At 37.7% G+C, this 17,151-nt stretch overlaps 1 protein-coding gene across 4 annotated transcripts in view; it reads left to right on the top strand.

Annotated features, from left to right (window-relative positions):
* Positions 1–536: 536 nt before the first annotated feature.
* Positions 537–17,151, top strand: part of LOC117405914 (leucine-rich repeat and calponin homology domain-containing protein 1-like) — a 73,520-nt gene continuing 56,905 nt past the window's right edge. For 2 of the 4 annotated variants that reach the window (XM_034009427.3, XM_034009426.3), the window contains exon 1: positions 537–1,104. In XM_034009427.3, coding sequence (XP_033865318.3) covers positions 879–1,104 — 226 coding nt within the window. In that variant the 5' untranslated portion in view covers positions 537–878. Of the gene's footprint in view, positions 1,105–4,229; positions 4,316–17,151 lie in introns of all 4 variants that reach the window. The other 2 variants (XM_034009429.3, XM_034009428.3) reach the window with 2 other exon arrangements.

Here is a 17,151-nt window from a genome sequence, read left to right as displayed (position 1 = left end):
TTCAAAACCTCAGTCTCACTCGCTCTTAAGTGAGACGAGTTGATTCTGGACCAAACCATTCAATATATGAGAAGGGGGAGTGAGGGAGTGTTGCACATAGGATTAATAATACTAATGACGGCGTTTTAATCATTTGTGTATTAGTGTATGAAACTGGTTGTGAAAATATGTACGGGGGGGGGGGGGGGGCTGTATATAATAGCTACGCCTCACTTATAAATATAGCAGTACACCACTGGCTACAGGTAAGAAACAACACATAATCATTCACCAAAAAAATGTGTCAACTAGACTAGAGCATTGATTGACTACTATAGGATAAAGCACCCCCACATTATGTTTTGCTAAAATATGTTTTTATTAAATAAACAATATACCGTAGTGCTTTTTGTCTCAGTAAAAATAAAATTAAAAAAATAAATAAATAACTGCTCTCAAATAGAATAGAATCAATGATTACTTCAACATAATTTTACAGTTAACAAACAGGAAACGGATAATGTATCTTGTAACTAGTGACGCATTATTTTCAGTTTTCCTGAGGTACCAAGCCGTTACTGCATCCAAGTTGTGAGAATTTGCTGCATTGAATGCCATTTCAGTGGCGACAGTGAGGAGGCGAGTGAAGTCTCCAGCAGCAGCTTTGTCTGTTGGAAACTGGACTATCCAGCAAGGGGCGCTGGCCTCTCACTGCCGCTGTCCTGGACTTCCCTTGGCAGGAGTTCAATGTGTTTTTAGTAGGAGCGCAGTCGCAGTGGGCTTCATCCAAGACATTTAGAAAGGAAATTCCCTACCACTGTGTGTATTACTAATCTCTGTGTCTGTTAACTCGATCCAGAAAAACGTTACATTTTTTATATTACGACTAAGGTGTGAATATGGCGACGCTGGGGTCCGAGCCCCAGCCACAGTCTCAACTCGTTTCGGGTATTGTCCAAACTAATATGAACAGTTTGGGATGCAGTAATCTGCCACTGAACCGAGGTCTGGAAAGAGCTTTGGAAGAGGCTGCCAACTCTGGGCTTTTGAACCTCAGTGCGAGAAAACTAAAAGAATTCCCGAGGACCGCATTAAACTACGATCTCACTGATACAGTCCAGGCAGGTAAGAAACCGTGTACCCTACTGTGCTGTTAGAATTTGTATGTGCAATCTTGATAATTAGCCTTTTTTTATCAGCCTGCTATATGTTTCAAGTAATATACTGGAAGTGTTGTTCTGTAAGTAGAAGTTGTTTGTCTTTATCCTATTTTTTAATAAAATATTACATTGGCAACATAAAAAAAACTAAGTACTTTTGTCTTTTGTAGCTGGTTGCATTGTTTTTGCTGAAGAACCTCCTATTTACCGATAATTGCCAGTGAATAGTTTGCGCTGCAGCAAAGTTACTTTGTAAATTACAAATTGAACTGTGTATTTATTTTTTATTTTTTTTATTGTAAAGCTTGTTTGAAAGTAATGATTAATGCTAGTGTGCTATAATCACACACGTCATTAACATGTATGCGAGATACATATTTTTGGTAGTTGTCTTTTTATAGTATGATGCTTAAAGTTATGTTGGTATTTAGTGTAATCGTAAGTAAAGCACTTCGATTAATTTTAGATGTTGTTTTAAACGCCCTATGGTTAAGTATAACACCACTTCAAGTAAATAAATACATTTACCAGGAGTGTGGTCATTTGCAATTTGTACATTTGTATCATGTCAGAATATAATCACTTTATTTGTTTAAACAGAAAAGCAAATGTAGGTATGTTCGCACTAGTGTTGTATGACAAGGCGGAATCCCCAAAAACACATGCTCTGTAATCCTTTTGTAATCCAGAGGATTATACTTGTTTATGCATCGCGTATACAGACCATCCCTGAGTGCAAAATAACCCGTTTGTGTTACATGTTTTTTGTTTAATAGAAAAAAGAGGAACAAAGTGCTAAAACATTATTCATAATTTAGTAATTAAAGAAAAAAAAAGTATTTATTATCAGGTGTGCCAATTTCTGCTAATGAATACCCAAATTGAATATTCAATGAATAACACATTTTTGATTTGCAAAATGTCAAAAAGCATATTTTGTGGTATGGGGTCAGATATAGGCATTACATAGATCTCACAGATGAGTTTCAGTGAGCTGGCAACAGAACAACATGAATAACTACTGTAGGGGTATAAAAGTACCTGTGTTTGGAAGAAATTTGAATACCCCTACAGAAAACCAATAGGTTTTAGTGAACCTGACTGTTTGATTAGAAGTAAAACCCACATTGTGATGTTGAATATTTACAATATGCAAATGTATGCATATTTACAAAATGTAAAACCAACAGTACCTAGAGCCGAAACAGAATGTCTCCTAATCATAAAGCAGCAGGATTTATGGTATCAGTTATCCTGGCTGTCAGATTCCTCTGTCAATGCCCATGCTGGCATTGTGACTTGTATATAATGGGTCTGTATGGGCATAATTGTTTCATTGCCAATGAAGCAAAGTTATTGAGAACGCTGTAATACACCAAGCATCTCAGCACCTCTCTCCACTTCTTACATCTTTACATTGACTGCCAGTAAATGATTGTATTGATTTTAATATCTTGGCCCCTGTTAGTCTTATTTGAGTGGGTTGCTTCACTCTTGTTTATTGGTCAACCAAGGCATTTAGTTGCTGTGCACCTCGAGTGTTGAATGTCGATGTTTTAAAGCCAGATTAAAGACCTAGCAGATCTTTTTTGATTTAGTAGGCCCACAGCTGGATAAGTGCCCTGGGATGCATGTACAGTATATGAAGGGTAGTTTTGGTATGGTGTATATATGTATGAGAGAGAATACTGTATGGGGTAGTGTGTGATATGAGCATTTCATTGAGCAGTGTGTTCCTGCTAAAGTTCTGTGTTGCTTGTGTATGGTTGGAATTCCTTTCAGTTTGACAGCTCACACTAGGGTCTGTTGCTGCTGTTAATGAGCACGTGACTCCTGTAATAACCAGCTTGTTGTTTTGGGTGATATCAAGTGGATGAGTTTATTGAATAAATTGCTCACCAGTTATTCTTTCTCTCTCTTATATATATAGATGTGTGTGTGTGTGTGTGCGTGTATATGTATGTATGTATGTATGTAGATAGATAGATAGATGTATGTATGTATGTATGTATGTATGTGTGTGTATATATATATATATATAGATGTATGTATATAATAGATAGATATAGAGATATAGATAGATATAGATAGATATATGTGTGTGTACACTACTGTATGTAAAGATGAATTTAGTTTAATAAACTCTATAGAAAATTAAGACAATGTAATAAATCAATGTACTAGTCACCCATATTGTCAGTTCAGTTCAGGTATGGCTTATGGTGGTATTGGTTGCAATTGATGATTCCAGAAATAGTAAGTAATATAGGTAACCACTTACATTATAGTATGTATACATTATAAGGTGGTTGATAATAGGCCTGTCCTATAGTGGTAGAGGCAGGCATGAAAGGGTTAACAGGGGTTTGCAATTCATATCGCCTGACGCCCCGGGCAACAAGATGTGTGCGAGGGACAACAAGTTTGTCGGATAAGCACTTTTTTTCTTCTTCTGTCACAATGTTTTGTTGCTAGAACAACTCCCATAGATTTCTAGGGAGTCAAGCAAGGTCCTGAAAACTCTAAACTGCAGAAATACAAATGAAAATTAAACTAAATAAAAATGCGTAACTCTAAACCGCGCAACTCTACAAATGCGTAACTCTAATGTTGCTGCAGATTTCAACATTACAGCGATCGCTTTCCCAACCATTCTGAAAAAATGGGATATAGTAATGCAGGCCTATGAACAGAAAACAGTGGATGCAAGTTGTCAGCATTTCCCGCTTGCTCAATACTTATTGAGGACGCCTTTACTGGTTTAAAAACGCGCTTGATCAGAATGGGACGTGCAGATTACAAGTGCAGCTCATTTGCTATGTATACTCTTTAAAAGTGCACTTTCAACTGTATTTTCAAATTTCAAATGCACAATACTTTTAGATGTGTAATATTTTTCATTTTTCTGTAATTGAAATTTAATTTCAATGTTACTGTAACTTATATAAAAATTGATAGTATGCATTTGGCTTAGACTCCTGATAATACAAATGTATTTGCTGGTCCCTTTTGAATTTGTATTAACGGAATTGACTGTACATAGATTATTTAGCCTATTATTTTTTTCTCCCTCTTAATACAAATGATTAGATTTTTGGGGATTCCTACTGCAGAAATAGCCAATCGCAGACTGGAGCTCAGCATCTTCCAACAACAACAAACCGAGACGCAAACAGGTACATATAGGTTTTAAAGAAAATAATGAGAAAATGTGTTTTCTAATAGCAATAGTGCCCTCTCGATGAAGGCTTTACCATGTGGTAGTTGACCTTGACTTTTGTTAGCACCTTCCCCTTCGGCTCTATACACATAACATACACATCGCAGTCAACTACTGCACAGTAGAGCCATCATCGACAGGCACTATTGCTTCAATAGAAAATGTTCCCTGTTTTCATTTTAATATCGAGCTTGACACTTAAGACCGTTTTTATTTTGTTTCCGCACAAGCAGCGTGTTCCTGTAGCAGCCTGAAGGCACATTTCTATCTATTACAAAGTCTGAGGCCCACTGTGTGAATCACTTGGCACACTGTCTCAAGTTCCATCTTATCAGTCAAGCCCAAGCTTCGACAGCCCTGCTCATTTTACACTGCAATTACAACCGAGTTTCACTTGCCAGCCAAATGCAAAGTCTCAAAGCTAACACATCACACAAACAAGCAAGCTTTAGGTTTTGAACACTGGTTCAGGAAATTAAACAAGCCAAAAAGTATAACTAAATCCTACCAACTTAACAGGGCAGCGGTTAGCCCAGATGCCTATGCATTGGGAGGCTGTGGGTTCAATTCCTGTTCAGGGGTAACCCAGCCAAGAAGTAAATCCGAAATGTGTGCACTTCTCTGAATGGTAGAGCAATGGTGAATGGTAGAGAATTTGAAAAAAAATTCTACTTGCCCCCTCCCCGTAGCACAAAACAGACACACAAGTAGAATATAACTTGAAGGGTTTTACTTTTATTTAACAATGAACACAATCAATTAGTGATTTAATAATAATTTTTGCTTCATGCAGTCGAATAAAGAAAATGTAATTCAGTCCAAACATACTTGCCTAAACTGCATGACACATGGCAAAACAAAAATAATAATTCAACTAAAAAGATTCTAAAGAGAAATTTAATTTGAGTACATTTTAAAACTTATTTTACATTCAAACTAGGTAATCTTCAGATTCTCAGCTGTTTAGAAAGGTACAATACGGTATACTTTTGGTGGGTATTTGTACTGATACACAAGCTGAAAGTCACATTATGCTAAACAGGTAGAATGTAAGCGGTAGGGGCTAGGTGGCATGGCAAGTTCATTCAGTAGCCTTTCAATCCTCTCACTTGGTTTGATTCCCGGTTGAAATGAGATTGATGGTCTCCGCTTAGTCCAAGCAGTTGTTCAGATCATAAAACCACCACACATCGACGATTCCAGTAGACAAGGGTGCTGAGACTACAGCTTCTGAATCCGGAGATTCTCTCTTTAGAACGTGGTCCCATACTGTATAAGTCACAGTTGAGCCACACTGACAGGGCAGTGTGTGAAAACTGACATACTATAGTAGCCTGGGCTGTACCTTTTTAAAAAGAAAAAAAGAAAAGTAGAGATTGTGTTTGATAAAAGTTCACAAATTAAAATGTTGTTTGTTCTCTGCTACTGGTGTACCAAAAAAAGTCACTTACTGAATAAATCTAGTAGTAGTATAGACCTAAATGGTTTCTTTAGATGATACTTTGTGATTATTGGAAACATCTCTGCACATTTAAATTAAGATAATAGCTATGGGCTTCTGGAATGACTAACTGAAGACCAACAATTAAGGTACAAGAAGTAAACAGTGATTTCAGTTGATTTCACTTCAGGGATTTCTGCTTGCTTGTTGGAAACCACCTGACGATAAAGAGGATCTACAGAACAGTTGTGGACTTTCTTTAAAAGACATGTTTTCTTTAAAAGACACTTTTTCATTTATTATTTTCATTTTTTTTCTAATTCATCCAAACATCTTTTATTATTTTTGCTCTTGATAAAAACACATGAAAGACTATTCTTAGTGTGGGTCCTATTTGGGATTTGTATATTTTATCCTATACTGTGTCCAAGCCTGTGTATTTGTGACTGAAATAGACAGCAATCACACCTTAATTGGGACTTGGATACTTGCACTTTCCTTTCCTATCTGTCAGCTATATTATGCATTTGTGTTGCGCCTTATAATGAGAACACAAGTGCTAGTGAGGCAAGTGGGAGCCATGTCCATACAACCTTATAACCTGTTCCATGGGTTACAGTATAAAGGAAGCCTTATAACGAGGGAGCACTGTATAAGATGCTATACACATTTACTGTAGGGTACAGTCAGTGTTGTCAGATTGGGCGGGTATTTTTTTTTTACTGTACGTGAAACAATGTCTTTGGGCGGGATCATTTGTTATCAAGGGTTGTACTTAAAGAAAAGGAATGATTCATTGATTCGTATTTCAGGTGAATGTTTAGTAATTCAGCACATAAAACACAATAAAGTTACAATTGCAAGCAGTGCAGTTGCTGTTTGTTACAATGGGGAACAACATCACAGGTGACTGTGATGTCACAACTTACGCTCCTGATTTGGCAGGTTTTTGTAAAAGCAGTTGGCAACCCTGGTCACAGTATACCTGAATTGCAAGCTCAAAGCTCAAGTCTCGTCTATCCACACCCCAGTACTCTGAATCGACCTATAATCCAAAATGACACGAACATAATGAAGTGCAAGTTGATCGCAGTTGTAAAACTACATTTCTTATCATCAATTTCTGACAAGCAGATAAAACATTTCCAGTTCTGTCTGTATTGTATTTTTCAAAGGGAATTTATGATTTTTTTGCTGATAATATAAGTATCACAGACATAAATGTTTTTTTTTTTTGTTTGTGTGGCACAGATTATAATTAGCGCCGAGACAAATCACCGGACTCAACAGGGTCTAGTCCCAACTGGTTTGGATAAGCGAAAGTATACTGGATCGTATACTGGGAGTGTTTTCCAATTCGACTTTAATATAATGTACTGTAACTGTGCAACGTTTAATCAATTTGGAAGAAAAATGACATGTCAATTTTTCCATTCATCGTCTGTACTAGGAATCTCATTAAATAAAACACTGAAGCAACACATGCCTTCTGAAGAGAGTCTCGCAAGGAATGAATCTGCAAATTGTAATATAAATTATTACAGTTCTGTGTTGCCCACATACGCCTGTGTACACCGTTAGTTCTACAGAAGTGTACTGCCTTAAGTTGTGTCTTTAAGTGGTTATTGCTGAGCAGTCTTGGCCTTGGGGCAGGAAATTGTAAGACCTCCTCCCTCTTTCTCCATAGGCATTTAAAGCACTGGACAGGGGTTATTTTTGGCTCTGTTTCAACCACTTTAAGCTGTGCTCAGGAATCTGTCCTCCCCAGCTGCCAGGGCATCCCCTGGACTGTGTGACAGTGAAACAGTCTCATTAATTGGTGTGCTACAGTAGCTGTAGCATTTGAGCAATGCGCTCAGCCTTGAAGTGGTGTGAGACGTGGTCATCCGAGACAACAAGCTTCCAGTTTGTCAAAACACACTGGCCTTCCGTGCAACCCCGAAGCATGAACTGGTAAAAAGCTAATGGTACATCAAAAGGGCTGCCGGCAGATACTGTATCATGTTTGAATGCTAAATAGAAGATTAAATGAGAAACGGATTGGGAAACAAAGCTGTTAGTACTTTTTCAGTTTCGTTATCTAAACACTGCAAAGAGTTCTGTGTGTGTTTACATTACATCCACATACCGTGTATTATACTTTTTATTGCTAATATTCATTCCTCACTCCATAAGCAGTCCCATTCAACAAGGCACACATTCCAGTCTTGCTTAATCAACGTTGGCATTTTAATTTTCCACAGTTTTATCATTTAATTTTATGTTGTATGTTCCATGTTCTGTACCTCCCTGGTGTAAAATTGTGGCACAAAGGCACAACACAACTACCCTATACTGGCCGCCACACTTTTTATTAATTAATTAATTAATTAATTAATTAATTAATTAATTATTATATGAGAATTCACACTTGGCCTTAGGCTGCTTTCTGGAGATCATCTTCTTAATTGCTGTTAGCATCTGCATTGTAAACAGGGTCAAGCGTGCCCTCTCTGGATGGTCTTTGATTTCTTCAGTAATTAGTGCAATCTGTGAAGCTACAGCACTGAATGGGAAACTGCTGGAAGTGTCAACACAAGGCGCTCATGGGCAATTTAGACTCGGTTGCCTTTCCTAAAACGATACGTTATTCCTAATTTGCTTTGTTTTGATTTGTTGTATAGTATTTAATTACGTAAGGCTTGAATCACTGAATCATGTGTTGATAGAAGTAATCTAGTAAGATGCAGAAGGCAGGAAGCAGTGAGTGCTGGCTTTGCATTTACTGTATCTTTTTAGCCTGCAAGGGTGTTGCTACAGATTGCGACTCATAAGTTATCAATTCATCTAGTGATGACTGCTTTGGTATTGCCCCAAGTTTAACTGCCCACTTGCTTTTCTGTGACGATTTCTGTTGCCAGACGTAGAAAGCATCCAAAAAGATAGCATTACAACTTGTACTGAACTCTGCTGGACAGTCCTCTGACTGGAATCTTGTGCTCTATTCAAGTCTTTAAAAGGCTGTTTTGAGGACTGTTTTTGTTAAGTGTTTATAAACATTCTCTTGGATTAAACTTTGAAAAATTTGAATTTTGTATACTCATCCTCCTCCTCCAACTACACATTCACCACTGAACGTCCCTAACACCAAGTGTTATTTAGAGACATGTAGATACTGTCCAGCACGATTATCCATGTCAGAGTTATATTAGACAGCAGTGCAGGCCTTGCCCACTTCTGTATATTTAAAGTGTTCTGTACTCTTATGATAGCACACTGGCATTGTTAAAATAAGTAATGTAATAACAATCCAGAATTTAAGGGTGATTAGATTGTTTAGATTCACTGTTATTATCGAAACAAGCACCCCCTTACTTTAATCAATGGATACCTACACTTTAAAACATGAAATTATAAATACAATCGTCTCTGGCTAAGAGAACACCCCTCAGGAACAAGAGAAGTGTTCTTTTAGCCAAAGTGTTCTTTAAGACGGAGTTGACCATGAGACACAATATGAATCAATCAATAAATAAATACATACATATTTATTACTTGTCATGACGCATGTGCATCAACATATCACATGAATAGAATAATTAAAAGCAATAGGCAAGTGTGTGTAAATAAAGTATAATAATAAAGTAACAGACAAACTAACGTTAATAAACTAACTGTCAAATTAAATTAACACAGCACCCCTACACACGTTAAAAAATGCAGCAGAATCTCTTAATTATGAATACCTGTACAAGAGCAATATTCAAAACATGCATACAATTATTTAACAGAATGGTGAAGAAGCTCCCCAGAACGTAAAACACCAAATTGCTCGGAGACTTGTCTGATTCAGGTTTTTTGCAGGAGAACCATTTCCAACTTTCTGTAGCAAGAGAAACAGCCGCACATTTCACGGTTTGTTTACATGCCATTTTGTAGCGATAAGATGCACTCGTGGAAATCAGAAATACAAAACGAGCCAATGATATGACGGTGGTTTTGGAAAGTTTGAATAAACCAGTCGGTGTACCTCAAGACACTCTCGCGATGACAAGTCACATTTGAAATAAACCATTTGAATTTAAGTTTGATGATGATGAGTTATCAGGTTACAAAACAGTACTGGATCAGTTGTGAACGAATCACTAGCGGTGCCAAAAAGGTGTTCTTTTAAGCGAAGTTCCTTTTCCTTTAGCCGGAGCATTTACAATGGGAAAAATCTGTTTCACCACAAGGGTGTTCCCTTAGGCGAAGTGTTCACTTAGGAGGTGTTCCTATATGCAGAGACTACTGTACCCCTAACAAGTTGTGGGGCAATGTATTCATGTTCTGCATGTCAGTTGTAGTGGCCAACCAGTTTAAAGTTTGAAATTGGACTGTCTTTCAGTGTTGAGATCTTTGGACCCCCCCACCCCCATCTTCTACAGTAGTCATGAATTGAATCACTGTGGTTCAGAAAATGTTACAAATAAGCAGGAAATTATGGCATGTGGTTTTTTTTCATGTGTCACAAAAGTAAATAAGCAATGTGAACCTTTGAATTAGTTAAATGAACTGTAAATATGATCCTTAATGTTTACCATATGAAAATTGCTAAATGGCAGTGGAAACATAATACTGATAATGGTCTGCTGTACAGTAATTCAGTTAGTGTTTGTTTTCTTGGATCATAACAACAACAACAACAACAACAACAACAACAACAACAACAACAACAAAAAAATCACTTTCCCATGAACATACATGTCAACCCCTAAGTGTTGGTACCAGTGAGACCCCTGCTGAATAACCTTGGGATTAATGAAAAACCTTAACCTAGACCACTAGATTTTGTTTTGGGGTGGGGGGGTGGTGGTGGTGACGGATCAAGATTTTTGCACATGGCTGACAGCTACGCCACTGACCTAGACTTAAGGGCTATGCACACCGGGAGCGAAGCAAACAATACGAATACAGCATGAGTACATTAAAAAAAAAAAAACTGTAGCTAGTCATGAAAAGAAAATAAATATTCCGTTCGTCTGCAGTGATTTTAAATGGAAGAAAACAAATCCTGATGTAAAAGCTGATTTACAGTATGTACACAAGATTGCTTATGTGTATTAAGCCCAGCATACATGAGGAAACATGTTTCCAGAAGCAATGTTTCCTCGTGTATGCTGGCTGTTTCCGTGTGTCCAGAAACCAGGAAACATGTTTCCCAGAGTAGACCTGGGTTCTACTTTGAGAAAAAATTTTAGGAAACATTTTGCCTTTGGCCAATCAGGAGAGACTCTGTGAGTGTGAGTTCATCGGTCATGTGACTTTGCAAGATGGCGACGTCTACAGACTTCTGCAGGCTATGGATGCCTACAATAGTTTACGTTGTAGTAATTTCTGTTTAGCCTAGCAGTAGTTAACATAACGTTATGTAACACTCTGCTAAATAAACAAATAATAATAACATAAGTGTAGTTTATATTAAATATTTAAGTTCAACTTAATGATACTACTTGTGCTGTATTTACCTGTCAGACATTTATTTAACTGAAACAAACATTCATAAGAATTAACATAGCAAAATAAGATAGTACTACTGGTGTTAGCCAGGTGACAGGAGCATGCATTAATATTTATGTGAGCACTTCTCAAAGAACTGACTCCAGATTAGTGTTTATAACTATTTAACAGAAACGATGATGTAAACGGGGATTTTAAGGCGATTTAAGTGAAATAAAGTTTGAAAAACTTTAGGCAGAGGCTGATGAGTCCAGTGCTGTTAGTTTACGTTTGGTTAATAAAACCTGTCTTTTCTTTTGAAACAGCCGCACCTTCTGCGAAGTGTTAAGGCAATTATAAGTGCAGCACCACTCGTGCAGTAAGGCTTCCATCCATATTGAGGTGTGCGGCAGGAATGACCATGTGCTGCTTGAAAAAGTTTCCCGACAATGTTTCCTGATAATGTTTCTTCAAAAATTGTCAAGGAAACATGTTTCCTCGTGTATGCTGGGCTTTAGGGGCGTGACGATCCACTGTCACGATACGATGCGTACTGCGATATGCAGGTATCGTGGGCCTGATTGGCTACTTGTGTGGTGCATAATAAAAACAAATGGCAATTTAATGACTGAGTTAAAAAACAAGAATGAAATGAGAGAATAGTATGTATCCATGACAACTATACTAATAAAACACTTATTCATTCAAGAACCATTTGGTGAACTGCAATGAGCAATGTTGTGCTTTTGGTCTTGTACCAAAGATACGTACCTCTATTACGATATGCTATATCATGTAAAGAAAGATACACTCTTAATTGAGCTCACCAGCATGCTGCAGTTTCTGTAGCTCATACACATTGCACAGTGCCAACCCAATCCAGTGGCACATGATTTGTTACCTGTGAGTTAGGGACTGGAGAATAACACTTATGATAAAAATTAATTAGTAATATGGATACATACTATAATTGGGGCATTTGCTCCAGTCTTTTATTAACCTGAATCATTTAGGGTATCATAAGCACTCTCAAGGTATTTGTTCTCTAACACAGAATGTTCTCCTGTCCTAAAATGGGAGATGTACTGTACAGTATGTTAGAGTAAGGTGATTGAATGCTGAAGTACCTGTGCTTTTCCCATAAATATACTACACGTTTACCATGCTTTTTAATATGCATTATCATACCTCTCTGGATTTTATAATGCTTACCTATGTATATTACACTTTGCTATGCTGCTACTATGATAAACTTCTATTAGGGTAATTCATACTATACAATTCATAGGGAACAGCAAAGATTTTTGTTAAGTTTGAGTCACTTAGTAAAAAATAACATGTGTGAGTTCCATGATGTTTTAACTGGCTTTTCAATTGCTGTGAATCCCCAGAATACATTTGTTCAAGAGGAACCAGAAACTAAAAGCATGAATAACCCCATTTATAAAGCTTTTTAATACAAAGTAGAATTTCTGAGATCCCTATTTCTAACTGTGTAAAATTGTTTCATGACTTTCACACAGTTCCTTTGTCTACTGAATTGCAGACTATAAAACCTATAATCTTACTCGGCTTGGTCTCTTTCTTATAACTGGTTTGTTGCCTATGAAATTCATAAAATTCGGATTGTTTGCCTCGCCCAGGGTGGTTAATGTATTAGAGGCCCAGCTCCCAAGTTTTCCACTATTCGTAAAGCAAAAGCATTTCAAACAAATGTGAGTGTGAAGCTGGTGTTTTCTTACAATTTATTTTTTGTTGCTGTGCATCATTTTGTTTCCTTTACGTTGCTTTGTTTTTATGTCATCAATGTTATCCTGCCATCATGCTTTGAGTTAGATGGAAGCTGCTTTTCTCATTCACTTCCTGTGTTACAAGTCATAGGATCTGAGGTACGTGTTTATTTTAGCACCTAGCGGGGGATTTAGTTTTCTAATTTAGAAACCTGAAAATAAACTATACATTTCTCTTACAATGTTATTGAATAAAGCACAGTAGTAGATGCTACATTAACCTGTACGTGTGAACACCAAGTTAAAAGTATTAATCTAATGTTAAACTTTTACTAGCGTTTTTTTTATAAAACGCTGCATCAGACATAACATTGTTGAATTTGTAATCCTCTACAGCACGAATTTGAGTTGTCGCCAATGGTTTTTACCCTGGTTTTCTCCCCAATTTGGAATGCCCAATTATTATTTTTTATCCCGGTTCACCGCTGTAACCTGCCGGTGACTCGGGGAAACGGAGCCTGAAACACATGTCCGCTGAAACATGTTCCTGCCAATCCGTCATTTTTCGCACTGTGTATCCACAGCAAAGCCACCAGACCTATAATGCCAGAGGACAACACAGATCTGAATGTCTCCACTGTAGACCCGCAGGCGTCCTATCAGCCACATGGGTCTCTGGTGCGCAGTGAACCGTGGATTGCCCTGCCGACCTCAGCCCTCCCTACCAGGGCGGTGCTCGGCCAATTGTGCGCCGCCCCCTAGGAACCCCCAGTCACAGTTGGCAATAATATAGCCAGGATTTGAACCTGCGATCTCCGGGTTATAGGGCGCATCCTGCAGTCCTCGTAGAGCGTCTTTACTGGATGCGCCACTCGGGAGCCCCCCTGATGCAATTTTAAGAAATGTAACGAAAGCAGGTCTGCATCCCATAGTTTGCAATATTGAATTTAGTTAGTTCAGGGAAAAATATAGGCAGCCTCTTAAGTGAGACCAACAAATTAATTGATTTATGAATTTAAAAACCTGGTAGGTTCTAAATGTCTGGAGTGAGCATTTGGTCCCCTTTAATATAAAAGCAGTGGGGGATGCCTGGTTGAGTAGAATGGTTGGTTGTCCTTTTGATATGGAATTTTGCATTTGTGGATTCTGTTGCAGTGCTTTTTTGTTCTTTGTTATCTTAGACAAAAAACATTTTCTGTTTGTGTCTTTTAGTGTTTGTTTCTTGTTATAAAATTGTCAAAACATTAATAAATGAAGAAAAAAATAGAATTGTGTACCATAACATTAACACTTTGTACTTTTATTGGGACCCCCAAAATTTCCTCTGGGACCTTCAGTTTTTTTTAGTTGGGAGTCCTGGACCCTCAATAGGAACAGTTTTGGAGAGCCCTGTAGCATAGTTCTCCAGTCTCCAGATCTGGATAGGTGCATGCACCTCTCAAGCTTTCCGCTACAGATTTGGGACATATTCCAGAGCCTGTTATTTTAAATAAAGTTGTCTCCTTGTAACTGTCGACCTTTATCCTCTGTACGCACTCTTAAATTATTTGGATTGCTTATGAAAATAGAGTCTTGGCAACATCATGTCTGCTTTACAGATAAAAGCAGTTCAACAGTTCTATGAAACCTTTGTGCTCTCATGGCTAATTGAAATAAAACCAGGATAAAACTGGGGCAGCACTATTGAAGAACACAGCTGGGGTTCCAGTGCTAGTTAAGATTCGCTTAGATTCATGTGGCTTTCAGATTTTTGTGAATCAAAAGCGATGTTTTCTTATTGCTGGCAAAGTTAGTGCAGCTGTCAACTCGCTTGTTTCTTTTGTGGAAATGACTTGCAGCTCTCTAAAATGAATGGCTGGTTTTAAACACGGGCCGAGATAGGGGAGTACTCTGTTAAATAGTGAAACAATTCATGATTTTTCTAATGAGGGGAACACTGTGTTCCAACCAAGGCAGCCTGTTTGAAAATACAAAAAGAGCCACAGGAAAGCAGCTCTTACACGGACTCCTGCGGCTGCCCTGCTTGAGGTTTGGTTCAGTGAAGAAAGGAAATGTTTTGTGTTGTCGTGTTTCCAGACAATGAACTGGGGGTGGTGACGCTTCCTGGCTCTGTGTTGGAGAGAAATATGGAAAGGAGTGGGTCTTGGAAGATGAAGAAATATGATGTTGCTTTGTGGACACTGAATTGACTTTCAGAGTTTTTTAAATTTACAGTGTCTCACAGACAGGCCTGACCTCACATAAGTATAGGAGAGGTGGTATACTATCTACAAATAAAATACCATCATAAAAGCAAAATAAAAACCTAAGTCATTGTGTTGAATTTACAAATCCTTGAACTAAAGCAAAACCTTTTGACAAGATTTGGGGGGGAAAACATTTAGCTTATCAGCCAAGAAATAGTAATTAATAGGTTTAGGTTTTTAGGTTTTAAAGACAGTTATTAAAATGTAATGTGGCAGAACAGTGCATCACCAGCTAGTTATGATTTAGAGAAAGAACAGTGTGTCTTGTGACAAGGAATGTTTAATGTCTTTCCAAAATACATTCCAACTTTAATAAATGAATTGGAGCAACAATTAAGCATGGTTTAACAAAACATTTAAAATAAAACTGCTGTCATGGAAATCTTAAATGTTGTAAAAACAACAGTAGTGCCTAGAATCAGAATGCCCTATAACAAAGCTGGACACAAAATCATTGGACTAAAGCAAAACTTTTGACAAGTTGTTTCCTTTCTTCATTAAGATGTATAACACGCAGTATGAATGGTTTTGAAGGAAAAATGACAGTATAAAAAAAAAATGAAATTTGAAGATACAGTATCGTTTTTGATGGCACATCCAACAATCCGCATTTTTTTTAATGAATCTAGAGAAAGCTTTTTTTTTTACTGCTCTTGTGTTATAAACACATCTATGTAAAGAATCAGATTCTTTGTTTTTGCTACTTTTGTTGGTTTTAGCTGTCAGTTTTCTGTCACAGCATAGAGTCTGTTAGATGATTCTTCATCTTCTTGTTCTGGCTATAATAAACAGAAGTTTTGACACTTTGAGCGCCACTGATTTGCTGTATTTGTCATTTTTCATATTTTTGTTTCTTTTTTTAGACTGCATAACTGTGCCCTGTATAATAATGAGGACGTAACAGCAGTGCTGTATGGAACACCCCCCTGCTGTGAGAGAATGCTGGGCCATTGTTAATTGGGGGTTGTAGTGCAGTATGCTGAAGATGTGAATTCTAGTCTGCCTACTTCCCATTAGCTCAAAAGTATAGTAGCTCATGAATAATATCTGAGGGGTGGGGCTAGTTTGAACAGCCGTCTAGCACCATGGACTGAGCATGTCAACTATTTAATTTAGAAGCCTACAACAACTAGATGATTTTGCTAGTCGAGTAGCTGGTGCCAGTAGTCAACTAATACTGTATAGAGATATGTTACTGCAATTACTGTCTTGATGTGTCTTTCTGGGGTGATTTTCATTTGGCAGAGAAACCCTGTTAATATATGATTAGAGTGTGCACTTTTGCCTTTTTTGTTTCCACTCAGAATGGTTTTGTTTTAGAGTCATTATTTATTTAGTGACAGTGCAGGTACAATGCAGTGCAAGCAGCTGGAGGCCATTTGTTTAAACAGCACATTTTGCAGAGGGGACGAGGTTAAGATGTGCACAGAAGAGGCCGTATCTCTTTAAACCTGGCTCAAGGTCAGGGTTTTAATCATTTTTGAAAATGTTTGGGGATTTTCTGTTACACAGAATGTCGGATCCCAGCTATAAAAAAAATAAAAGACTGTGACATCCCCAGAACTTTGTAGGCTTCGGTATTATTTACAGGAAGATAAGAAAACATCACATGTACCCTTTAGTCTGTGTTTTGCTGAATGTGTTCCTATGCTGCGGCTCAGTGGTTAAGAGACACTATTAAAAACCAGTTTTCCAGCTGTTTCCTTATTGGTATACAGAGACTGGCTTTCACGTCAGTTTGAGCCAATTAAAGAAACTCATTACAGTTCACATGCAGAGTTGAATCTCTGTTTTGGTAAAAGCTGTGTCACCTTTGTGCCAATATTGATTCTTGATCCTAGTGGGACACTGGTACCCTGTTACAGTGGTTTATATTGTAGCGTGCACTGGGGAAGGCAGCAGCAGGGCTGGTAGGTGA

Source organism: Acipenser ruthenus, chromosome 9, assembly GCF_902713425.1.
Source record: "Acipenser ruthenus chromosome 9, fAciRut3.2 maternal haplotype, whole genome shotgun sequence".
NCBI classification, from domain to species: domain Eukaryota; kingdom Metazoa; phylum Chordata; class Actinopteri; order Acipenseriformes; family Acipenseridae; genus Acipenser; species Acipenser ruthenus.
Note: the sequence above shows the minus strand (reverse complement) of the source record. Positions and strands in the feature narration are given on the sequence as shown.